We start from the raw sequence: 26,780 nt of genomic DNA, 5'->3' as shown, positions 1-26,780 counted from the left end.
AAGGCAAATCTTTTTTCACAGTACCTCTAACCAATATCTTCTGCTTACTCAGGACTTCTCTGGCCTATAGCATAACCATTGTGCATTACAGCCCAGATGTTGCTTAAGTGTTTTTATGCTGTTTGTGGAGATGACATTCACCACCTAGATAAATTTCTTTGCTGAGTACCTTAAAATAATCTGCTATGATGTCTTGTTGATACTGACACTCACCATGGTTAAAAGATTGTTTGGGAGATATTGTCATGCAAGAGGAGAAACACCAAAGAAAGGAAGAGGGGCCATGCAATCCTATGGCTAATAGTGATCCTTAGCCAGAGTTAATGAATCAAGAATATTGCATTGCAACTGGGACTGTTTTCTTTGGACCACCCAAGAACCTCAAGGAAGTCATGGCCCTTTTCGGCAGGGGGCATTCTGCAGCTTCTCTGTACCAACACAGGGTTCATTTTCAGACTACACAAAACCCTATGCAAGTTGTTGTTTAATCGTTTAGTCGTGTCCGACTCTTCGTGACCCCATGGACCAGAGCACGCCAGGCACTCCTGTCTTCCACTGCCTCCTGCAGTTTGGTCAAACTCATGCTGGTAGCTTCGAGAACACTATCCAACTATCACGTCCTCTGTCGTCCCCTTCTCCTTGTGCCCTCCCTCTTTCCCAACATCAGGGTCTTTTCCAGGGAGTCTTCTCTTCTCATGAGGTGGCCAAAGTATTGGAGTCTCAGCTTCACGATCTGTCCTTCCAGTGAGCACTCAGGGCTGATTTCCTTAAGAATGGATAGGTTTGATCTTCTTGCAGTCCATGGGACTCTCAAGAGTCTCCTCCAGCACCATAATTCAAAAGCATCAATTCTTCAGCGATCAGCCTTCTTTATGGTCCAGCTCTCACTTCCATACATCACTACTGGGAAAACCATCACTTTAACTATACGGACCTTTGTTGGCAAGGTGATGTCTCTGCTTTTTAAGATGCTGTCTAGGTTTGTCATTGCTTTTCTCCCAAGAAGCAGGCGTCTTTTAATTTCATGGCTGCTGTCACCATCTGCAGTGATCATGGAGCAGGGCACCCAATGCAAGATCCATATGCAAAATGAGACTCTGCTGTTTGTCCTGCCATTACTACTTTGAGCTGGATTCAACTAAGCAGTCCTGCCAACAGGAACCTGCTCAAAGACCTCCACCAGTGCAACGGGGCTTTCCCACCCTCTCCTTCTCCAGTGTTCCTTCCCCCAAATTGGCTCAAGGGGGTCAGGAGAGCCCTGGAACAGCGCATGGGGCAGGGAGAGACAGATTATTCCTGCAGAAATGCTTGTGCTGATGGGGCAATCTCCTTAGCGCTATGCTGAATTTTTCCCAGAATTATTACTTTTATAATAATAATTTTATGATTTATACCTCACCCACCTGGCTGGGATTCCCCAGCCACTCTGGGCGGCTTCCAGCAGAATATAGAAACATAATAGATCATCAAACGTTAAAAACTTCACGGCGCAAGAACCTTTTCAACAGGTTGCATGCCACCTATCACAGTCGTGATGCAGACAATCTTTTGATCATCGCTCCAACATGGGAGAAAGAACTATTCACCGAGTGTTGTTATTTTGTGCTCAATAAATATATTACACAGGTGGCCCCTTCGAGACACGATACATGGGGAGGAGTTACTTTGACAACTCTCCCTTCTCTCTCTCCCCTTGGTGCCAGTTATGTAACCATGATCAAGGGACAAGCACAGAACAAGCGGATCTCTTCTCTATTGTGAGAGCAAGCAGGTGTCATTTTCACCACCACACAGTGTCTCTTAGGAACATCACTTCATATTAGAAATTAAATGAGAAGAAAGGGTTTTATCTTGGTCAGGGCTGGAAGTCGAGGGAACTCTTCCAACGTCAAGATGACATAATCACTTCTTTTTGAAAAGCAAGAACTAGCGTTCACATTTTAGCCACTTTTATTGTCTTATTAAAGTGATTCAAATACCATGCCTTGCTACTATGTCTGAAATTATGCCGTCTGTACCAAGGTGTTTTGAAAACTCAATTTTAAAAAAGATAACTTACAAAACAACACCACACATTCGGCACCAGCCCAGGTTTGGAAGGCACTCTTGTTTTGAAAAAGATTGACATTCCTAAGCACCATATCACATTTGGGGTTCTTGGGATTTTTATCCCAAACTTTGGTTTTTGTTGGGGATGGGAATATCCAAGTGCAAAGCTATTGCTAGCATGGCCAGGCTTGCAGTTGGTGCCTCATTGGTAGGAAGGTACAGTGTTCAAAAGAAGGTATGCAAAGACAGACTAAAAGGCAAGCAAGGTAAAGAACCAGGCTGATAGGCACACATGTTTAATGACACTAATGGAGCTACTTACCTAAAGGGTAAAGGGGTAAAGGGACCCCTGACCATTAGGTCCAGTCGCGGATGACTCTGGGGTTGTGGCGCTCATCTCCCTTTACTGGCCGAGGGAGCTTCTGGGTCATGTGGCCAGCATGACTAAGCCGCTTCTGGCGAAGCAGAGCAGTGCACGGAAACGCCGTTTACCTTCCTGCCAGAGTGGTACCTATTTATCTACTTTCACTTTGACGTGCTTTCGAACTGCTAGGTTGGCAGGAGCAGGGACCAAGCAATAGGAGCTCACCCTGTCGCGGGGATTTGAACCGCCAGCCTTCTGACTGGCAAGTCCTCGACTCAGTGGTTTAACTCACAGCGCCACCCGCGTCCCACTTACCTACCTACAAGCAATTCAAAGTGCAGCTGTCCTCTGAAATGCACACCTTGCCAAGTTGTGCAATGCAGTTCTCCAACCAAAAAATGCATGCAAAGACACATCTATTTGGGGAATGTGTGTATATATATATGTACATGTTCATGAAAAGCATAAAAAATGCATTATTTTAGGGGGAAATTACATGCAAGAAACGGTCACTAATATGCTGGCAAATTTTCACGGGACTCTTATTTATAAAAAAACATAAACTGATGTGGAAAGTGGCAAAATGAACTTAAGACTGGGGGGAAATGAGAAACTGATATAGACAGATAAGTCCCTCCTCCTTCTATTATCCTGATCCTGTTACTGTTGTTTCCTCAACACTTTCTTGTGTTATAGAACAAGCAAGTCAGGAGAAAATTAGCACAAAATGTGATTTCCTACTGCAGAGAGTTATAAGCCCAGTTAGATTGCAATCAAGCCTTCAGTCTCTCTATCTCAGAACAATGGTAGGAAAACAATTCCCCACCACCACCATCATTTGGAAGGAATAAACATGATTCCCAGCTATCTGTTGGGTTGGAGCCAATGGCATTTTGGTCCCTTCCAATTTGTGGCATCTCCACGTGTGAACTTCCTGCGGAAATGGAAAGTGTGGGTAACCATGGAGGAGGGGGCAGGGAAGGAACATCATCAGCAATAATTTATACAGTTGTGTCATGGGAACTCCACTCTCCTGCCTGCTCATGCATGCCCAAACCTGTTGCATGGACTACTAAGGATCTTATGAATTTCGAACGGGGGAAAAACTTTGCCAAACAAAAAAGCCACAAATTGTACCAGGAGCTACACTGCTCACTGAGCCTCCTTATGTCCTCATTATGGCCTACACACTTTTGCATCTAGCATAGAGCATATAGAATGAACAGAGTTATCAAACAGTTCACATCATAGCAAGTGAGCAAATCTTATTCAAATAGGATGAATTAGGCCGCGGGTATCTAACCATAAAGGTACCATAAAGGGCACAATCAAAGAGGGGGTTAAGCACACCTGGTTAAGAATAACTGAGTCCATGGACCAGGTTAATGGTATATATACTATATACTACCTTTGTACGGGCAGATTTCTCCATGTTCTTCCTTGCTTCTCCAATGCTACACTGTGCTTGCCTCCCCAGCCTAGTAGACTAAAAGCAAAAACACTGGGAGAAATAGTGGGCTTGTAGCATGCAGTAGGGCAGGCATGGCCAAACTTAGCCCGCCAGATGTTTTGGGACTACAACTCCCATCATCCCTAGCTAACAGGACCAGTGGTCAAGGACGATGGGAATTGTAGTCCCAAAACATATGGAGGGCCAAGTTTGGCCATGCCTGCACTAGGGTCACCCTGCCTTATGCTTGCTATGGATTTGACTTGTGGCATACTTAACCAACAAAGGTTGGCACCACTGAGCTAAGAAAATCTGTGGCAGACCACATGCCGGCTCGATCCATAACTGCTGGCATAGATCACATCTGCAGCACTGCTCAAATTAATAACAACATCAGGCTCCATCCAGTTTCAGGAACAAGCTGCCAAAGCAAACTGGGACTTCCTATTTCTCTTTAGCAGAGAAGCTCCATCCTCTCAGGTGACTACAGAAGCTCCATTTTACACGATGGTGCAAGTCCTCCTTGCCTCTTAGAAATTACAGAATCTTTACATTTGGAGATTCCAGCTTAGCATCGCAAATCTACACAGGGCTTGAGTACATTACCAACATTGGTCATGGCCCTCTATATGAACGAATCTACTTTCTTCTGGACATCAGGGTGTTTTTAGGGTCATACAAAAGCAGAAGGCTGAATGCCAATAACCAGGACAAACTTCTTGGTACTGACAATGCAAACCTCAGCTTTTGCTTGCTCGCTGGCTCCTCCTTCATTTTAGGGTACTGGGTGAAGAGGCAGCTCCTTCAGGCAACTGCATGCTGTACAGCTTTCCTACTTTGTCCCCGCGGCCGTTCTTGTACCTGCAGATCACCCTGGGGCTGGATTTCTATGTAGCTAACACATGTGCCATGGGGATTGGTGTTTGTGCTGTTTTAAAGGCATGTTACATAATGTGATATTAAAGCATATATTACTATACATATTTCCCTAACGCTGGAGAATAATATGCGTAGTCGGTAATTACACACACACACTTCCAACCACTGCTGACAGTAATCCTAGATTTATTAATCTGCAAGGATGGATCATTGCCACATTTGCTTCCCTTGAACATACTTGGCAATCCTCCAGATCCAGGAAATTTGCCACGCACGATCCCTGCTAGTTTATGCCACAGCATTAACCCCCACACACCCCACCCCTCAAGTATACCAGTAGGAAGTGGCACTTAGTGGCGCAATGCTCAGGCATGTGTAAGAAACAGACAAATCTGAACCACCGAACAGACACAAGGATTCACTAAAGCTCAAGGCATCTATACACTGTGCTCAGAGCCCAAATTCTCCCAGTGATAGAACAAGCCTAGCAGAAAGGAAGAGGTCCTCCTTTCCATAATATATATATTGCCATTTAATGCAGCTCATCTGCCTTAAGCTCACACACATAGGCAACCTCAGAAGCCTTCTGTACATTAGCAGCTCAGGAAAACATGCAGGAAAGGAAGGGAAAAGCCATCTTGAATTCAAACGTTTGAAAAGAGAAAGAAATAAAAAGCGCAAAAGGTAAACTTACTTTGCCACTTTTGGCTTGCTGGGACATCCACAAATCTGTCTGTTTAAAAAGCATCTGGGCTAAGATTGCAGCACAGCACTTGGAACCTTGAACAGCAACTTCCAATGCTGCTATCCAGAGAGAAGCAGAGAGCAATAGAGAGAGTGCGCACAGCGCAACGCTGCAGAAAGAGAGAGAGGAGGAGAGAGAGAGAGAGGGAGAGGAACAGCAGAGTGAAGCACCAAGCCACTGATTAATTCAGCCTGTTGCCAGTCACACTGCTGCATGCTGGATATGGGGTAAGAAGGGGAGGGATGAGAAAGGAGAGATGAGGATGGCCTTTAGGATCACATCCCTCTGGGTCTGGGAGGCTGCATTCAAAAGCCAGATAGCCCATGAAATACACCTGTACGGAAGGCAGAGATGGTATATGCACAAGATGATGCTAATAGAGAACAGGTCCAGGAAAACATAGGATACTGCAAGGAAAAGCCAGCTCTGGCCACAACAGTGGAGGTGGACTAAATAGGAGGAAAATGACCTTAGGGGTTGAGAACTCCCATGAATGGTCCCGTATTTAAAAAATGTCAAACAGTGCACTTATGAACACAAAACCCTCAGGTGTCAAGCTGTGCATTCTGAGAGCTAATTATTTCAATAAAAATCCATGAGGAAAACAACCTGGCCTTCTATTTGCTGAGCTGCACTGATATGCCTTGCTCCCTCCTGAGCGACCTCTTGCTCCCAGCAGGACTTCCCAGCAGCAATCAGGATGGAGAGCAGCAGAAAGTCCCCCCTCCAAGTATCAAATATTCATAGCCTCTCAGGAGGAGACTCCTGCAGAAGGTGCAGTGCAGGTTATTAATAGCAATCTATTGTGTCTGGGGCTTGCCACTTACCCAGAGCTGGGCAGCAGCAGCAATGGAGGAGGGACAGGCAGAGGACACTGGGCCAACGGAGACAAAGAGTTCATTGCATATGCCCCAAAAACCCAAAGGGAGGGGAGGAGCAAAACAAAGGTAAATAAATAATAAGAATCACAGTAATGACAGGAGCCAAGCCCATTCTGTACCACAGACAACCTCAATCTAAGCATGCACTATAGATACATTCCTGTGTGTGGAGTACTATTTATCATCACCTCTTCCTCCTTTCCTTTAGTGTCTGTATGTCTTAACTCTTGCTTGATACTATGGTCCAAGTTACACAAGATCTCAATCTTGTTGCAAAAATGGCCTCTAAAATAACAGAGCAAGGCTTGGATACCTGTCCTGTCGTGCACATGGGGATATCAATCCAATTATGATAGCATGACTCTCGCTGTTTCCACCTTAAGACCTGCACACCTAGTTGCTACTTCTCTCACTCTCCTTGCCTTTTGATTACATCTGATGAAGAATTCTGGAGAACTCAAAAAAGCTTGATCATACGTTTATGGCTTTTGGGGTCATCCCAATGAAAGTATTGCAGTTTGGGATTCTTCCCTTATGGACCGGCAAAGTTGCTTTCTAATTTTTAAGTTATTTCTCAATAAGCAAGCTACATTTGCGGGCGGCGAGAACAGAAAATTATGAGGCAAGATGTGAGCCACTCTGGGAACCTTTCTGGCTGAAGGGTGCAGCACAAATGCTTTAAATAAATAAACAAATAAATTGTGACCCAGAATCGTGGGAACTCAACTAAACGTAAGAGTTTTAAGACATCTCTAATGGGCAGTTTTTTCATATATAAAATAAAATTAGATTATTTCCTATGAATGAATCACAAGATCGATTTTATATATATTTTCCAGCTGAAAGCACAAATGCACCTAACTTCTTAAATAGACATGACTGAACTATTCTTTCATTGTGTACATACTCACCACTAAACGCTCCAGTCCCAATTAAGCATACACTGCACTGCACAAATTTCCACGCTTTGAACTGTCAAGGTGGTTATGCAGATGACAAGACCCCCCCAAAAAAAAATTTTAAGCCCATATGTTTCTCAAGTTAGTGGACAGCCAGCATAGAATAAAATAAATTTGAGTTGACCCCCAACTCAAAATCGCTACTCAGCCAGAAGCCCGTTGTATGACAGAAGTAGGGATCCTGCAGTCTGGGTACCTTATTAACTCTGCCTGGCCTCCTCATTTGGCTCATGAGGCCATTGTAGCAATTGTCACCCTCACTTGACACCCTACATGATTTCAGGTGTGGAGCAGTTAAAGGGAGTTTGCAAGCACCGCTGATCAGCTGTTTGGCAGTGCCTGCAAAAGTCCTCTGCTTGAAGGTTACTCTAAAAGTCAGTGAGTGGCCCAACTTCATACAGCAGACCTGAGGGAAACTGGATCTGGCCAGTGGGCAGGATTTTTATCTTGCCTACCCTCCTCCATGGTTTGACAAGTACCCATTTTTGCCTTCATGCTTTGAAATCAAAGGAGAGCAAGAAAGACCCATAATTTGAAGAGCTGATCTTCCCACCTTAGAAAGGAGAGGTTCCAGCTCAGTGGCAGAACTCATGCTCTGTAGGGATAAAAGCCCTGATTCAGTTTCTGGCATCTCCTGAACCGGAACGGCTAACCCCTGACCTAATAGTCTGATCTGTCCCCTTTCCCAGCAAACGTTGGGTTTTTTTTCCTTCCACTGATTTTCTTGATGGCAGCAAAAGAAAAAAGAAAAACAGACACAGTGCTGTGCTGTGCTGGGCAGAGATGTCAACATCTCCCCCCCCCCACCGCCACAGTGCTCTGATAGGGATGCAAATTGCTGCTGCCCCAGCTATCAGATTGATCATTTGATGAATGGGGAGGTGGGCAATAACCCGCTTCCTCAGATGATCTGCTCAGATGATCTGAGGAGGGAAGGCTGTGGGTTGGTCAAAAGGTGAATGCAGCCCACTAGACAGAAAAGGTTATCTGACCCCATCCAGGTATATAGAATTACTGATAGATAGTCTGCATAACATTTCCACTTGAGATTATGGAATATCTGCTAGTCAGGGGTCACAAGTCTGACACTCCACGCAAGGCTGCTCCTTCTATAGGCACCATGAAGCGGTGAGTCCTGACCCAGGCTCTCTGTTGTGTGGCGAAAAAATATCACACACATACACATTTTCAGAAATTAAAGTTTTTGCATATGGAACTCTTAAGGGAACAGCTGAAGGAAAGGAAAGCATTTGTGGCGCTGGTTGCAAGAAAGAAGCCAGCAGGGAAGGGAGGGGAAAGAAAGAGGCAGCATCTTTCTCCAGGGCATTGTGTTTCCTAGACAACATACTCTTTAACTGCACAAAAGGAACAAAGTGTCTTGCACAGCACAAATTCCCACCACCACCACCCCACTTTCCTGAATACAATTCCTAGTAAGTAATTAAGCAGCTAAAAAACACAGCTACTTGTTGTAACTGGGACACGACCAAGGAAAAGGGAAGCAACACCCCAGGAGCCGGGACTGGGAAACACTCGTACTCCTACAAAACATACACAAAATTCAGCAGGTGGGCTTTTTATAGCAATGCCACTGGCAGACGTTTCTGAAATCTCTCTCACCATCTTGAATGAGCACATGCTGGCACCTCAGACTGTAAAGCCACAGGAAGTTCTCCAATGCAGATATCTCAGCTTAACAGCATAGAGCAGCCTTATTATTATTTTTTTTGAAATGGCAAGAAAAGCCTTTTTAACTCTCTTTGGCAGTCGCCTTAACAGAATTCTCTCCTAGCTTTGCTTGGTTAAAAAAAAAGCTCTCGGTTCGCTTCGATTCCAAGCAAGTGCCATGCAGAATGTAATCACTCCGCAATACAAAAGCATTCCACTTGCTAGAGGGTGGACCTAAGAACAAAAGAAGAGCCTTTGCAGGATCAGGCCAATGGCTCATCTTGTCCAGCATCCTGTTCTCACAGTGGCTGAACAGATGCCTATGGCAAGCCTGGCAGATCTGAGGGCAACAGTACTCTCCCTGCTTGTGATTGCAGCAACTGCCATTCAAAGACATACTACCTGTAACAGGGGGAGGAGAACATAGCCATTATGCTTAGCAGACACTGGTAGCCTTATCATCCATGAGTTAGTCTAGTCCTCTTTTAAAGCCATCCGGTTTGGCAGCCATCACTATAGCTGTCAACTTTTCCCTTTTCTTGCGAGGAATCCTATTCGGAATAAGTGTATTTCCCTTAAAAAAAGGGAAACATTGACAGCTATGGCCATCACTACCTTCCGTGAGAGCCAGTCCAATCGCTGAACGATGCGCTGTGCAAAGTACTGTCCTAAATCTTCCAAACTTTTGTCATCCCTGTGTTCTGCTATTATGAAGGGGGGACTTTTCTCTATTCAGTTTCTGGATATCCATGTCCATGCTGCCTCTTACTTGCCTGCTCTCCTAAACTAAAAAGCCCCAAATGCTGCCATCTTTCCTTATAGGGGAGTTGCTCCATCCCCTTGATCATTTCGGTTGCCCTTCCTGAAACATTTCCCAGCTAAAAAGCAGTGTGCGTGTGCATATTGTGTGTGAGAGAGGTGTTGAATCCAGTAGAAGAAAAGTGGAGCGCTATTTCTCAAGTGGCAGCTATCCCGAGGGAAAGGCGGGGGACACACCATTGATTAAAATAAGAGATGAAAAGACGGGAGAGATGTCTGAAGAGGTTAAGGCACTTCGTCGCCACTTCTGTTCACATTGTGAGCAGCATGAAAAATAAGGGCATGAACTCTAGCAAACGGCACAGCCCTGTATTGCTTTGCATCCGCTCATGACTACATGACCCTGATATGTGCCTGTGCCTCATCAATTGCTCGCATGTGGAGCTTGCACAAACGTAAGCTGTATCAAGGTACTTCCACGGAAAGCACAATATGGTAAGGGGAACAGAAGCACATTAAAATGAGATGGATTGCTCAAGACGAAGTAGAAAGGTGCAGAACTTTTAAGATCCAGACACAACAAAGTAAGGGAGGCAGAGGTGCAGGTGGTGATATTCTGTATGATAGACAAGACAAAATAGATAGTGTGTTAGAGGAAACTGGTAAAAGCAGGGGCAGGGGAAGAGAGACGGCCCCACAACTGCAGCACCATGCACCAGCACACAGCTCATTCACACTAAACCACAGTTTATTTTAACTATGTTTTAATTTGACATGCAAACCAGGCTACTATTGGATGCATGCACTCCAGCACTAAAGAACAGAAGTCTGTGGACTCCAATTAAACAAAAAAAGATTGCAAACAGCCATGGAAAAAGCGGAGCTACTGGAAGAAAGTATTTACATTGGTAATTATACTGTCCATCCCAAACACCACTACCAATGGGATTTACACAATGCCCATTATTGCAACAATGAAGCCTTCCATGAAGAAAACTGTCCTTTTCCCAGCACTGGTGTTTCATCACGGAGAAAATAAAATGACCTAGAACAGTGACATAATGGCTCCTTTTAAAACCTATGCTAAACCATAGCTTAGTGTGACGTGAAGGAGCGGAGGTGAGCCTTGGGCTTCCACATTCAGTCCCTCCCTGGCATAGGCGGGAGTTGTTTAGAAGCTTTTGTTTCTGTTTCTGCTCAACCACAGCTTGCTGTGTCCCCTACAGCAATAAACTGTGGCTACATTAATTATGTTTTGGTTTGTTTTTTCAAAAGGAAATTTCATCTACTTCCTAGTTCAGTCTCAGCTGCTGAAGTAAATCCACTACAGCAGCACCTGTGATCAGGGCCCTCCAGTCTCTGAAAACCTCTAACAAAGAAGAATTCACCACCTTTCAAGGCAGTCTGTTCCACTGTCATACAGCTTGAACCAGGAAATAATTTCTTACATTTGGATTAAATCATTTCTCTCATGATTTGAAGTCACTGATTTGGGTCCTCTCCTCAGGAGCAAAAGAAAACCAATCTGCTCCATGATCTATGCAGTGGCCCTTCAAATATGTGAAGATGGCAATTCTATAATCTCTAAATTTTAAAATCTCCAAAATAAATATACCCAGCCCCTTCAGCCTTTGCTCACAAAACCTGATCCCCAGGTTCCCTGCTCTATCTACTCTGGATGTGCCAATATGTCAGTGTCCTTTCTAAGCCGCAGTGTCCAGAACTGTGAGTCCTGATCAAAGAACAGAGTGATACCATGAATTCTCATGCAATCTAGAATTGCATTAGCCTTTTTAGACACCAGACAACACTGCTGACTCACGTTTAGCATGTGGACTCCCATATCCTTTTCAAATGTGCTGTTAAGTCATTTGTCACCCATGCTGTATCGTGACATCTGAGTCTTCGCACCAAAAAGCAGAACTTTACACTTAAGTCTGCAAAACTTCATTTTGTTGGCTTAGTTTTCCATCCTGTCAAAATAATTTTAACCCTGCTTTGAAGTTGGCTTGTTTCACACAAACTTAACTGTTTTTTGGTCCAGACAACACAACAAGCTGCTATTGAGCAAAAAGCAGACGTTTCCAAAATCTCTATCGGAACCAGAGCTAAACTGAGAGGAAAAACAGCAAAACTGGATTTTCTAACTGCTTCACGTGGTTTGCATATCCCAGAGCAGGGACTGTTCTTGCCAGCATTAAACAGAATTAGGAATCAGAACAGATAACTTGCCTGTTAAATTGAATTTCAAAGATTTCTGGATGACCTCTTAGGATATTTGCTCTCTTGTTCTGCAATACCTGGTTCTTAGCCAGGACTGGATGCCAAGCTGCACCACATCTGAGCAACGATTATTTTCAGCCGCTATTGGCAGTGGAACTGTGTGGATGGCAGAGACTAGACAATAAAACCCTTATCTTTCAGAGTCTCAGGTTCTCTGACAATGCAGCTGTGCAGATTGGGTTTCTTCAACCCCACAATACTTCCTGCACCATATTTTTTTGCCAACTTGGCCAGTACCTCTAAAAAATGCACTTTGATGTTTTTAAGTTACATCAGGTGAGACACATAGTCACTAGTGAATCATCCTGTACACTCAGTAAAAAAAACAACATAAAAATGCACCATCTCAGGGTAGTAATGAACTGGCAACCAGTGCAATTGTTTTAAGACCCAGATTATGTGAGTTCTAAACTGAACTGTAGCCAATAATTTGGCTGCTGCATTTGAAACCTGCTGAAGTTTGCGTTATCTTCAAAGGCATTCCCAGGCAGCACACTGTAATAATTCAGTCTTGCCAGAGCATTGAGTACTACAGCAGAGTCATCTCTGCTCAAAAGGGGCTGTAGCTGGAAAACTGGCTATAAGTGAAAAAAGCCACCAGAGTCTCCCGTAACAATGCTGGATCCAGAGATATCCCCAAACTATGAGGAAGTAACGATGGCAGAGAAGCAAGATTTCTTCACTCTCTTCATAGAAATACATGCTTGGTTCCTGTAATGGGTATGAGTTACTCGTGCGTAAACTGCCGCCTCTCTCAGCTGAATTGCCTTGTTAAACCATTCTGACTGCACAGCCCCTCTCCGCGTGGCTGTCTCAGTTGCTAGCAGGATCTGTCTGTGGGCGTTTCTTAAACCTCTTCCAGCATAGAAGCTGTTTGACTCCCAGTCTCCTCCTCCTCTCACTGCGCGGGAGTCTTCTGTGCAGGGAGGGCGTGGGTAGCGGAGGACCTGTGCTCTCCTCACTGATGTCCAGTGAAGAGTCCCGGAGCTCTCTCTCCGCTTCCCCCATCTGCCCCCCTTTATCCCTGGTGTTGCGCTGATTTCCTTCCCCCTCTACCGGGCTGCTTCTCCTCCTGGTGCTGGGTCCTTCGCCAGCAGAATCTGGGAGCCTCCCCTTCGCCTCTCGCTCTGATGTCAGTTCCCTGACAGTTCCTAAACAGACATGCCCCATATTGCACAAAAAGGTTTTACGTTTCAGTTGTTCCAAGAAAATGCCACCACTGTCTAAGGTCATGAAAGCATTTCTACAAGGTACAGTAATTGCTGTATATCTCACACTGATCAATACCAAAATGGGTCACTGAGCCATTATTAGCAAGCTTCGTTAGGTTTATTGAGATGCAGCATACACTATCGTTGGGTTAGAAGGGCAGAAGATGTACAAAATTCAAGAGGAGAAATTGTCCTGAGTCCTAAAGAGACATCATGGAGGGGCTGGCTGGATCAGGATTGGAGGAAGAAAAGTCAGAGGATCAGTTGGTTGACGACTTTGGGGCAGGGCCCAGTGGGTATGGAGGGGCTGTGCCAGGACCTCAAGAGGGGGGCAGAGTTACAAATGAGGAGTCAGATCCTGGGAAGTGTCTCAGTGGTGTAATCTGTCAGCACTCTGCTTTACCCCCTTCTTTGTCACCCAGGCACCTTGTACCCACCCACCCCATGCTTCTGTGCTTTTTTCCACCTCTGATCTTGGCACTCCCTCCCCCCGCCCCGCACTGCTGGAGCCCACCTTTAGCCCAACCTCCCAGGAGGACTCAGACACTTAGTTCAGTTTGGAGCAGCAGCTGTCCCCTTCTCCATCACCTAGGTCATGGAGGTGCCAACATAGCCAAGAGCAGACAACTCAGGTTCAGCCTCCAGAAGTTTGCATTTGCTTGCCCACTTGCCATGCTGAAGTTGTGCTGCCCCATTTCCATATAACAGGAACTCAGAGGGTGCGTTGTTTTGTTGGATCAATGCCTTAGCCATGTATCTGCTGTGCCTTTGACCCTGTTTTTGCCCATATATCTACTGACATGGGCATTAAAGATTTGAGCAGAAGCCTTACTCCAAGTTCGAGTTCTTCATTCAGTGAGAGCCAGGACAGATATGCAGATTTGCCCCTAACCAGACAGAGAAAGTACACTACTGGAATTCCTCCATCCCTCATTATCTCAAAGTAACAGCTATATGTAATGCACATACCCATTAACACAATACAGAGCACATCATTTGGTGCAGTTTTTGATCCCATGCAAATGTCCAAATATCCCAGGGCAAAATCTTTGACTCAGGTAGCTTGATCATCCAGACTGACCTGCCAACTGGCAAGAAGGCTTTTGCCACACTTTAGATGTAAATGTGTCAAAGAATGTGTGGCCAAACAACATATTTATTTATCCATCTGCAAAGTAAGAATCTCAAGATTCTCTCTCTCTCTCTCTCGACCCCACATAGTTATGGGACTTATTGTACAGCATTCCCCAACCTGGTCTCTTCCTACAGACTATAACTCCTATCAGTTCCAGACAGAATGGCCAATGGTTGTTGGAGTCCAACAATATCTGGAGAACACTAAAACACCTGGAGGGCATGTGATTAAGGAAAGCTCTGACTGAAGTACCTGTGAAGGAGCAGAGTATTGGGCAAGGTTCCTATTGGTCAGCAAGTTTGTGTCTTGGAGTTCCCTCTAATCCTCCAACCTTCAAAGTTTATTACTGTCCTTGTGATTCTTCTTTCTTGTTCCCAGGCTGCTCACTTTTTTAAATGTAAGCCAGCACATGTTGCACAATGAGGGTTGGATTTCCACAGAAAAGGGCAGTGATACCCCAACAGTTGTAGCCACATCCTCTTTTAATGCACACACACAAAAAATCTCACAACACAGCACAATGAGATCACAAAACACACCAGTGAGAGAAGTGTTAACGCCAAGGCTGTAATGAGCGTTCCTCACCCCAAACATTTTCCTATTGCCCCTACCAAATAGCCTGTCCTCGCCACACAACTATTGCAATTGCAAAACAACTTCTCACTTTAAAACAACAACCGCATGCCATCGATCATTAAGACACTCCTACAGTTGAATTGTTCCCACTTCATCTGGTAATAGGTAGCAGATACACTACCCAGGGATAAGCTATGCCTGTTCAGATCAGGATATGCACCTGCCTCAAGATACCAAGGACAAAGCTAGATTGAGCATACTCAGCTAATAAAAGGATGCTACCCTTTCACATTGCTAACACATTATTCAGTCTGGCACTTGCAGAGGTAGATCTAGAAATTGTGCTCCTCTACCACGGTCCTCTACCACGGGACGCGGGTGGCGCTGTGGGTAAAAGCCTCAGTGCCTAGGGCTTGCCGATCGAAAGGTCGGCGGTTCGAATCCCCGCAGCGGGGTGCGCTCCCGTTGCTTGGTCCCAGCGCCTGCCAACCTAGCAGTTCGAAAGCACCCCCGGGTGCAAGTAGATAAATAGGGACCGCTTACCAGAGGGAAGGTAAACGGCGTTTCCGTGTGCAACTCTGGCTCGCCAGAGCAGCGATGTCACACTGGCCACGTGACCCGGAAGTGTCTGCGGACAGCGCTGGCCCCTGGCCTCTTAAGTGAGATGGGCGCACAACCCCAGAGTCTGTCAAGACTGGCCCGTATGGGCAGGGGTACCTTTACCTTTACCACGGTCCCCAAGGGGGAATCCATAGGAACTATGGGCACCCTCAGACATCAAGCCTGTCCTAATTTGTTTGTTTGTTTGCTTGTTTGTTTTAAAGAGACTTTTTCCAGGGGTGTTTCGTGTTTGAGGGAAGGTATGTTGCCTCCTTTTTTTGTCTATGCTCAAAAAGGTTGAGGACCCCTATTCCACACAACCCACATGAACAAGATGAACTGTCCTTAAATACACATGCTTGGGTCAGATTGGATCAGATTGAACAAAGCATAAGGAATGCCATCCTACCAGCATTCCATATAAAACAATCTCTCTGGAAAGATGCAGGTTAGGAAACCATGGAGAAAGCGTAAACAGTAATGCTTAATTCCTAAATGCACAGCCAAAACAAGACTCCACCTGACATCAAAAGTCCCTTTCTACGAACAAAAGGCTGTCTTGGGATTTGGTTTCATTGGCTCTCTTCTGAAGCAATAAATCCAGAAGTAGGTTTGTGAAATAAAATGTTTTACTTTGAATAGATTCACACATCAGTTCCTCTAGCATTTCTCTCTTCTGGTTTTTTCCCGCTTTCCCCCACTTTTAGTCACTGTGTGCCTCCATCATTGAGAACTGGGAATTTAGTGGACATTGATGTTTTCAAGGGATCACACTTGCCCCCATTCATATGGAGGAAGAAGCAAGTTAACAAGTAGCTGGTCACATACAATTGGCATCATTTCTGCAACAACTGTAGCCATGAAAAACTGTTAAAATCACAGAAAGTGAGCAGACTACTGTATAGCCTATGATCATATAAAGTTCGGTGCCATGGACCTATGGGAACTTTCACTTTCTGGTGTCCTATTATTTGTAAAAGATAAAGGTAAAGGGACCCCTGACCATTAGGTCCAGTCGTGGCCGACTCTGGGGTTGCGGCGCTCACCTCGCTTTATTGGCCGAAGGAGCCGGCATACAGCTTCCGGGTCATGTGGCCAGCATGACTACTATTATTTGTAGTGCATCACTAAAAACAATAAATGAGAAAAAGCATTTCCAGCGATGATGGCTGTGGATAAAATCTTGAAAAGTAAAAAGAAGGCTCAAAAGCAGCTTTCCAAAGTTAATAATTTCAGAGCTAATCTCATGGTTTTTTAAGTTTCACGGTGTGGCAACACAGTCACACAATGATCATCCTTAATAATAGTACAGAAAGATCTTTGTTAACCAACTATCACTGCCAGAAAACAGCTTACATTCAAGTTCACAAGCTATATCTCTCAAGAAGTTCAACATATCCCACAGCAGTAACCCTTGGCATTCATCTTATCCAGGAGAACAGTATGTAAACTATGTTATATATGCTTATGATTACTTGGAAGTAACCTCCACAGTTGTAAAGGGGAAGTAGTAGAAAAACACACACAGAGTACAGTGGTACCTTGGGTTAAGTACATAATTCGTTCTGGAGGTCCATTCTTAACCTGAAACTGTTCTTAACCTGAGGTACCACTTTAGCTAATGGGGCCTCCTGCTGCTGCCACCACATGATTTCTGTTCTCATCCTGAAGCAAAGTTCTTAACCCTAGGTACTATTTCTGGGTTAGTGGAGTCTGTAACCTGAAGTGTCTGTAACCTGAAGCGTCTGTAATCCAAGGTGCCACTGTAAATATGAATCTGGGCTTCCAGATTCTCACCAATGAAAGCCATTCTGATATTAAGAACACTTGACCACTCATCATCTTCCAACTAAAGTCAACCAGAAGCAAATTCAATAGAGAGATTCATCTAGAACTACAGTAGCTACAACATGACCAAAAAACCTACCTGACACTTCTCCTTGGAGTCCATGGTTACTCAGTGGACAGAGCATACCCAGAAGACCACAACCACCATTCCATGAGAGGTCCTCTTCTAGATAATGTATGAAGTTCAATTAGCGTGCCTTAGTGATAACATCTACAGAAACAAAAGGGGTTAAATGTCACTCTTTTACCTTCACTCTCTCTTAAAGTAAAGCACTTTGGAGAATTCAAGATCTAGACAGATGAGAAAACAGAAGATGGCTCTTATTGTACCTTCTGCAACACTTCCACCCCACCACTAAATAGGGTCCATCTGTATTAACTACTGAAAAGGCCAGTACCACGGGCAAAATGAAATACCCTGTAAGGCATAACATGATTATTGCATTGGCACTGAATGCATTTTCTTGACACGTCCAAGAGAACTGCCAAGCTCAGCCTCTAAGTAAGAAGCCAGATTTCATCAGGTGCTGCAGAGACGGCATGCTCAAATGCCAGCCAGGAGGCTTGTGATAGAGGCTGCCTGTCACTAATAGCTATTTGTCTTGTTATTTTTATCTCTGACCAGGTCCCTGCCCAGATAATCTCCAATGGAGCCTGTAGTCATGACTCTCCCGCTATCTAAAACAACCACATCAAATCTGCTTTGACAAGGTGGTTACACTACAGAGTCAAGCACAAGCCAGATCCGTCACTGGCTAGAGTGTCTAAAGAAAGGTGCTAGATCATCAGTAAAGAAAATCTTAGCATAGCTAGAATTAACAGAGCCTAGCTGGCAAGCTGTTTCTCCCAACAAGCATTTTGTGACCTGTGGGTCAAATTCCAATCATAGTCTGTGCCTCAGTTGTAGACTTGCTAGATATCAGAGTCTGACTCAGGTCTTCTACCAGCTACTAAAGTCAAGGTTAAAATGTAGTCAATCTTTGAAAGCAACAGAATTGTTTTCAGTAATAAGACTGGTCTGTATTTCCACATGGATTGGGGGGAATCTAATTTAGCTTGACTTTGCACACTCAAACACTTCAATTTATTTAGAAACATAAAGGGTTTTTTTTCCTGCTAGACACCACCAAATGCAACATAGAAAATGAAGAAAACCAAAATAGATGTATATCATATACTTAATGAAAAACATTAAAATAGAAATATGCATAAAGTACTCAAGTAGGAATCCTAATAGCATCAACAGTATCACCACAATCCAGGAACCCAAAAGAGAAAAATATAATATGTTACTGATGAGCTGTAACACTGATTTGTTCTTGAAAACAGGAGAGTTCTAAGTGGGATTTCTAGCATTTAGGAAGCAAGGCAGCAGCGCATAATCCTTTGCAAAATAAATTATACAAAAGCAGAGTAAGTTATAAAAAATCAGTATATAGGTATGCGTAAATTGGCATATAATATATCAAGGGTGCAGAATTTAGCTCTTTGTGGTGCAATTTCATTTAGTGTGAAGTACACACAGCATTGACCATATTCAGCACATCTTGCTAGCTAAACAGGTAGAGCCCTCAGTCATCCCCTAGAAATTCCTTTGAGCTATATGCTTTCAGTCTGGCACAACCTCAGAATTTGCCTTCAGTTTGAACTGTGTCCCTGATTTCCATTATCTGAAGCCCAGGATGGAAAGGATTCTCACTAGCTTAATCTTGCCCTGTCAGCCCAGTTCAGGAATAGAATGCTACAAGGAGATGTTTTCAGAGCACAGCAGATGATGGCAGCTGCGGAATGAAAGGAAGCTGTAGCACAGATCTTGCTGAAATATTTCATGCTCTGCCTTTAAACACACTAATACCCGTAGCAGAATGGGAAATAAGATGCTCTGGTTGGTGGTTTGTTGTTGCTTTAAAAACTATTAACAATTGCACTCTGAAATAGCCAAATTTGGAAACATATAGCTTCAAAATGACTGTCAAAAAGCAGAAAATGCCTGAAGCAAGATCAAAACAAAAATACTCCCACCCACCCTGCAAAAATAAAATAAAAATCTTAGCTCTTAGCAATAGAAGCTCAGTTCTGTGCCACTTGATAGAGAAGGTCAAGAGGCAAGACAGCTGTGCAAGACAGGAATATGGGCTGCACTGCAGTGAGACATTCTGTCTCTGGCAGCAAGCTGTAATGTGATCTTAAAAGCAAACCATGCCTCCTGACCATCAACATTCAAACTATAACACCCGAAACTTTACCTCTCACCTCAAAAGCAAAGAACAAGCAGTGATCCCCATTTCTCAGCTTCTGGCCAAAGGCCTCCTCTACACAGCCTTAAGCTACCCAACAGCAATTGGTTAAGTATAATAATAATAATAATAATAATAATAATAATAATAATAATAATTTATTTATACCCTGCCCATCTAAAAGGAAGCTACATAATGACACCCTTAGCGCTTACCTACACTCTCCGATACATTGCTTTGTTCAGATATCGTTTTCACAACCTGATTTGCCTTTAACCAGCTACTCCTCAAGGCTCTATGGGATATATTTGCTTACATGTGCATTCTCCTAGATCTTTTATAAAGAAAACGTGTTTTAAAAAGCTGCAGCCATTGTATGCATTCACCATTCTATCAGTACAATGCCTGGCCACATCCAGCGCCAAAGCAAAATTTATATTGTTCCTGGTTGCACAAGCAAATTTAATCAAGTTAGAAGTGCTACCTACAGTTTCATTCAAGGGGGGGGGGGGAATAAAGGATTTCAAGTTTGTCAGAAATAAAGAAACTACAACAACTCTCTTTTGGACATTATAAAAAACACATAGGGAATATGCAAAGTTCAAAAAATTCAGACTGCCTTTGTTGAATAAGCTAAAACCTTTGGACGCCAAGATCCTATCCTTGTCCCATGACTTTGTCCCAGATCTCCCACAGGTGTGCAGCACAATTTCCACTCCCAGTTTTGCAGCTGGAGGGAGATGGGATCTTCTGTGGAGTTGTGGAAGCCCAGTGCAACTGTGGGGATGACCACAGCTCCTCTCTCCAGCTTTAAACTCAAGAGTTGAGAAGCAGAGGAGAGACCTGTTCAGCACTGAGCTGCTGAGGCTCTTCAAAGGGGTTCAGCGATACAGTGCCCAAAGGGCCAGCAGGACCTGGGTTTGCTTTGCTGCTGGGGATAGGCAGGTGCTTGTTCTGAGCACCACCCAGAACTAAAGCAGCCAACCACATTCTTCACCTTTGGAGCAAAAGACTAGGGCTTATTTTGGGTGGGCACTCTGCATGCCCGTTACCCCTGCCATCCCTCAGTACATCCCTTCCATTGGTTTCAAAAGGTCCAGGGTCACATCCAAACCATGCATATAAAGCACACTTAAAGCACATGGCCTCCCACAAAGAATCTTGTTAAGAGTGCTGGGAATTGTAGCTCTGTCAGGGCTAAACTACTGCTCCCAGAGTTCTTTTCGGTAAGCCATGTGTTTTAAATACGTGGTGTGGATGTGGCCCTAGATCTGCACCCAAACCTATATATGGATTTATTACATGGAAGCGACAAAGTATGTTAGCAAATTCAGGCCATTAACAGTCTAGTCTGGTCTCATCTTGGGTGGTTTGGGGAATCACATACCTACCATGCTGGCATAGTGATGTCCAGAATTTTCACAAGAAGTAGCCAAGTCTGCTAGCAAATTCAGGCTATAATAGTGTACAATAATCTGGGTTTGGAAGGGGGAAATTCTCCCATGAGCTATGACGTTCACTGGTCAAATGTTGCAAAAGTCATACTCCCCCATCCTAACCTACAAAACAGGGTCATTGTGACAGATGCAGCACAATCCTACATATGATTCCACAGAACTAATATTCATTGCATTCAAAAGGGCCTGTTCTCTGGAAGCAAACACAGGACTGCAGCATCAAGGCACAATCATGAGCTCTTTGCAGGAAGGGTAGGATACAAACGGAATAAAGAAATAAAACCTGCTCATTGGCTGACATGAGCTCCCTAAATTTAAGCACCTCTATAAGATCATTTCCGGCGTAAGAGCTGACTAGTTCCTCTATTGTTTTACACATATGATGTAAAGGAAGCAACATATATAGTCTCTGCAGGTGCATTTTCTGTGACATTTCGAAGTCATTGTTTTCTATGAGAAAAAAACTCTAAAAGAAAATTACTGGTATCTAAATGATCCCATCCAAATCGCTTTATATAATTTATGCAGACTCCACATTGGTTATTGGAAGGAGAAAAATGTTTTGGGTGTAGTTAGAGAATATCTCCACTAAAGCTAGCATACCCTTTCCACCACTGAGCCACCAAACATAGACATGGCATTGTTTAATAAAGCAGAAACTAAATGACTCCCTAGTAAAATTAAGAAAACTAAGGGCAAGTAGAAAGTCTGTGAACTCAATTCCAGTACTCAGAACAAATTCCTAGGCCCATGATTATTTTTGTCCAAGAGTATTTCTTTTACACCAAGCTCTGGTTGGTAGATCTTAAGTGTTCTAACAAGATTAAAAGTAGATCTCACCAGCCTGAAGTATCCTCACCCCAGTCAACAGGGCACCAAACTAGGGGGAAAAACAAGTTACAGTTAACTATATGGGCCTTACTCCTGCCTAGACATACGTGGGATTACACTGCTGGTACAGTGGTACCTCATGTTAAGTACTTCATTCGCTCCGGAGGTCCGTTCTTAACCTGAAACTGTTCTTAACCTGAAGCACCACTTTACCTAATGGGGCCTCCTGCTGCCGCCGCGCCACCAGAAACAGATTTCTGTTCTCATCCTGAAGTAAAGTTCTTAACCTGAAGCACTATTTCTGGGTTAGTGGAGTCTGTAACCTGAAGCGTATGTAACCTGAAGCGTATGTAACCCGCGGTACCACTGTATTTAATTTTGTTTACTACCCAAACCGCTATGGCTTGTAACCAGCAATGTAGTCAATTAGGCACAGGAGCACTAATCAATCCAATTAACGATACAGTACAGTAGTTTTAAAAATCTGACTACTAAGCAAACCCCTATGGAGCTGAGTGGGAAGGTTTAGTACCAATTACATTGTTGCAAACAATGGATTCTGCTAATACCTTAAAAGGTGAATTTGAGGGATTCGTTTTCTGCATTATTTAGTCAAAAGACGACATATGATCAGTGATAAGGTGATATTGAAATATTTACCTAAATTTGTCCATTAATTAAAAACAGGCTTTTTCTTGAATTTAAAAAGAAAGCTTTTAAAATCAGCTGACCATCAGAGGAAACTTCCACAAAGTGCATTGGGGGGGGGGGGAGGCACACTTGCATCGTGGTAAAGTGAGCTCTCCCAACCAGGCACCCTCCAGCTGTTGTTGGACTACAACTCCCATCATCCCCAACCAGTGGCCATGTTGTTGTATGCCAACATCTGGGGGGCACCTGGTTAGGAAAGTAACGATGTGGAGAAGAGTAGTTGAAAGGATGAGTACCGAGCGTCTCGTTTAGATATGCTGCAGTAATGTTCTTGTTATGTACTGAGTTGAATAGGATCCAAACTGCAGCAGTCTGATTGGTCCTAGAACAATAGGATTCAGAATGCAGCAACTCAACGCAACCGAGCGGAACTACTCGCAAATCGACAAGGAGGGTCTGGCAATCGTGAAGGGAGTAAAAAAATTCCATGATTTCTTGTACGGGCGGCCCTTCACCATGGTGACTGACCACAAGCCGTTGCTTGGCTTGTTTGCCCCTGAAAAGCAGACCCCCCAAGTGCTGTCTCCTCGTGTCCTCAGGTGGTCAATTTTCCTTGCCAGCTACCAGTATGCACTGATTCACCGTCCGGGGAAGGCGATGGGCCATGCTGACGCCCTCAGCAGGCTACCACTACCGGAAACAGGCCCCGACCCAGCACCTACACAAGAGGTTATGAGCCTGGAACTGCTTCCCGACCAACCCCATTCAGGCACAAGAAGTTGCACACCATTCCAAGAAAGATAGGGTCATCTCCCGGGTCCTGGACTGGGTGTGGAGGGGATGGCCCAGCAGCAGCCCCGGGCCAGAATTTGCCGGCTACACAACCCGCAAACATGAACTGTCGGCCCACAAGGGGTGCCTGTTATGGGGAAGCAGGGTCGTTGTTCCCAAGCCCCTCCGCTAAAGGGTCCTCACAGCCCTAAACGAGACACACCCAGGGGTAGTAAGAATTAAGGCCCTTGCCAGGAGTTATGTGTGCTGGCCGGGGATCGACGGAGAGATAGAGGCCTGGGTCAAACACTGCCAGGCCTGCCAAGAATCCCGCCCCGATCCCCCAAGGGCCCCAGTCCAGTCCTGGGAGTCCGCCCGAGCACCATGGTCAAGCCTGCATGTGGACTTCGCTGGCCCCTTTCAGGGGAAAACATTCTTCATAGTGGTGGACTCCTACACCAAATGGCTGGAAGGTGCACTGGTACCGTCCACTTCTACATCCGCAGCCATCCGGGTACTACGCAGGCTGTTTGCAACCCACGGGCTCCCTGACACTCTCGTCTCAGACAACGGGACTGCATTTACGTCAGGAGAATTCCAAACCTTCACAGCACAGAACGCCATCCGCCACATCCGTCCGGCGCCATTCCACCCTGCCACCAATGGCCAAGCAGAACGCATGGTGCGGACCACCAAGGACACCCTTCGCCGCATGACGCAAGGGGATTGGGAGTACCGCCTTGCCGCATTCCTTCTAGCACAGCACAGCACCCCCAGCTCAACGACTGGCCGGAGCCCCGCTGAACTACTAATGGGTCGGCGCCTTGCAATCAGATTGGACCGCCTTCACCCCGATAGAGCTCAGGATGAGGTAGTGGTGGGGGAAGGCAAGAACCCCCGGACCTTCGAGGCTCAGGACCCAGTGTACGCAAAGAATTTTGGGGCAGGCCCAGCATGGGTACCCGCCACAGTCACCAGGGTCACTGGCCCCGTGTCGTATGAGGTGCTAACGGATGGGGGGCAATGCTGGCGCCGCCACTGCGACCAGATACGGTGACGATTCCCGGGAGAAAACCAGGAGGAGGAAAGGGCAGAGGAGTCCCAAGGGAACAGAGGGGCAGTGAGGTCCATAGAGCACGAGGGGCCAGCAGGAGAGGCAGAATCAGTAAATACAGAGAGGACCTGCGAGGCCGAAAGGACACCGGAACCAGAACCACGACTGAGTGAGCCGGTTGCGCCAGACCAAACAGCCCCATCACAGCCAGCATCCTTGGAACACGAGCCAGAACCTGAACCCCGGACCAGGGAACACCCCAGGCCGCAACGCACACGTAGGCCGCCGGCGTACCTCGAGGACTATGAATGCGACCTCCCGGGCAGGACTGGAACTTAGAGGGGAGGGGTGTTATGTACTGAGTTGAATAGGATCCAAACTGCAGCAGTCTGATTGGTCCTAGAACAATAGGATCCAAAAGGCAGCAGTCTGATTGGTCCTAGAACAATGCAGCAGTATGATTGGTTGGCAGGAACTACCCAATCATGCTCCAGATAGAAGTGAATCCACAACCTGATTGGCTTACAGTAGAATTCCGGAATTAGCCAATCATGTGCAGCCCATTGTGTAAATAATGTATATAAAGCAGATACTTTGAGGGGACTTTCATTCATTCCTCCTCACCACTATGAGCTGAATAAAGAGCATGAAATCACTTTGCGACTCTGAGTATATTTCAGTTCTCCTCGTTATGCTGTTGTAACATAGCAACGTGGGGGACTGCCTGGTTACTTCTAACGTCTCTTGCGCTGGGTTAAACGATTATGCAATACACCGGGCAAAGTGCAGAACGTTCCTAGAAACTCCTTAACACGTGTCAGGGCCCTCACCGCGCGGGAAGCACGGCATGGACCTGCTAACACTGCAGTGTCAGCGTCGTCTGCCTACACGGGCACTACCAGGGCGCATTTACACGGACTGAATTAAGCAGCAATGGGCAAGTAACGGCTTGTCAGTCAGAGACAGTAATATGACTCCCGAGTTCCACCAGCAAGCCGGGGAGGAAGGCAGAGAGGGAGGGAGCTTGCGTGGGTTGCAAGATTTGCAAGCGTTTGCAGCTGCAAGGAACTGGCGTCGTGCAGAAACTTCCTACTGCAAGGCGCCTGGTTGCTCTCCTGCAGGGTCTGGCTACCCTGACTCGAGACACCCACTGAAACACCCCGGAATAGGTTGAAAAGTTCACAGCCTTGCAGAGGTGGCCTCCAACTCACAGATCGTGAGAAGGCGACGCGTGTTGACAAGAGCTGCAAAGCTGATAAATCGGCACTTCTCTCCCCGTCCCTCCCCCCAAAACAGCAGCTTTGAAATGCCTCTTTATCCCAATGCCTCGCTAAATCCTCAGAGTAGGGGGGAAGGCGTGGGGATATATAAAAACAAGCCGCCTCAGGACGAAGGGCAGAAACTTGGGTCTCAAGGAGCGACCCCTTTTTCCACCCTTCCCGAAGGGAGCGGTAGGTTACTTACCAGAACGAGTTTAATATCCCCTTTCTTTTGTCTCGGGGGTCCCCAGCAAATCCTGGGGCCTTTCCCCGCCAGCTGGAGAATGCTCCCAGGCAACCCTTCACGCCATTCCCCCAAACATCTCTATAGCCGCCATCCTTGTTGATGGCAAAATAACCCGCTTTACTCCAAAGTATCATACGTGTGGCTTCAGGTGCAGTTAAATAAGCTCGCACTGGATTGGGTACGTTCGCCTCACATTTCAGGGCTTTAGCTGTGGTAGGTTAGGGTGGGGTGAAGGGTGACGCTGTACTTCCGCCCTTCTCTCCAAACCATCTGTGCACAGCGAACGGCGGCTAGTTTTAGGGACTGAAACAGGAGCTGTTTGCTGACGATCGAAACGAGGGATTTCCTTGAGGGGTAGATCTCACATGCTGAGCCGCAAGACCCGGCAGGCTGCTTCTCCCGTTCTGAGACCGCTGCGGAGGGGGAAAATCCCTGTTTATAGAAGATGTATTTTTAGAGCATGGATTTCCTTTCAGCTACTTAGAGATTCTATTATTATTATTATTTGTATTTGACATTGGCATCTATACTTATATCGCTGAAATTTTATGTTCATAAACTGGAAAATATATACTGGGTAAAAAGTATCAAGTTAATAGTCCTTCAAAATTAAATTTAATGTTTGGCAATTAATCATATAGACCTGCGGGTATAGGGTAGTATAATAATAATAATAATAATAATAATAATAATAATAATAATAATAATAATAAAAAATTGTAGACTATTTTATTTGCCTGCTCAGTAGCGATGGTGATTTTGTGAAATTTCCAGATATTAATTTGGACATTGGCAGGTACAGATTCTGTCTAATATAACAAACTGGCTAGTCTCTACATAAAAGAATAAATGGACATTGGAAATGG

At 45.1% G+C, this 26,780-nt stretch overlaps 1 protein-coding gene across 6 annotated transcripts in view; it reads right to left on the bottom strand.

Annotated features, from left to right (window-relative positions):
• Positions 1-26,042, bottom strand: part of TMEM94 (transmembrane protein 94) — a 73,119-nt gene extending 47,077 nt beyond the window's left edge. For 2 of the 6 annotated variants that reach the window (XM_053375881.1, XM_053375879.1), the window contains exon 1: positions 5,437-5,670. In XM_053375881.1, coding sequence (XP_053231856.1) covers positions 5,437-5,490 — 54 coding nt within the window. In that variant the 5' untranslated portion in view covers positions 5,491-5,670. Of the gene's footprint in view, positions 1-5,436; positions 5,671-17,486; positions 17,619-25,872 lie in introns of those variants that run through there. The other 4 variants (XM_053375878.1, XM_053375883.1, XM_053375882.1 and 1 more) reach the window with 3 other exon arrangements.
• Positions 26,043-26,780: the final 738 nt, after the last annotated feature.

This window comes from Podarcis raffonei, chromosome 2, assembly GCF_027172205.1.
Source record: "Podarcis raffonei isolate rPodRaf1 chromosome 2, rPodRaf1.pri, whole genome shotgun sequence".
Classification (NCBI taxonomy): Eukaryota; Metazoa; Chordata; class Lepidosauria; order Squamata; family Lacertidae; genus Podarcis; species Podarcis raffonei.
The sequence above is the reverse complement of the archived record's forward strand: the minus strand, read 5'-3'. Positions and strand labels throughout refer to the sequence as shown.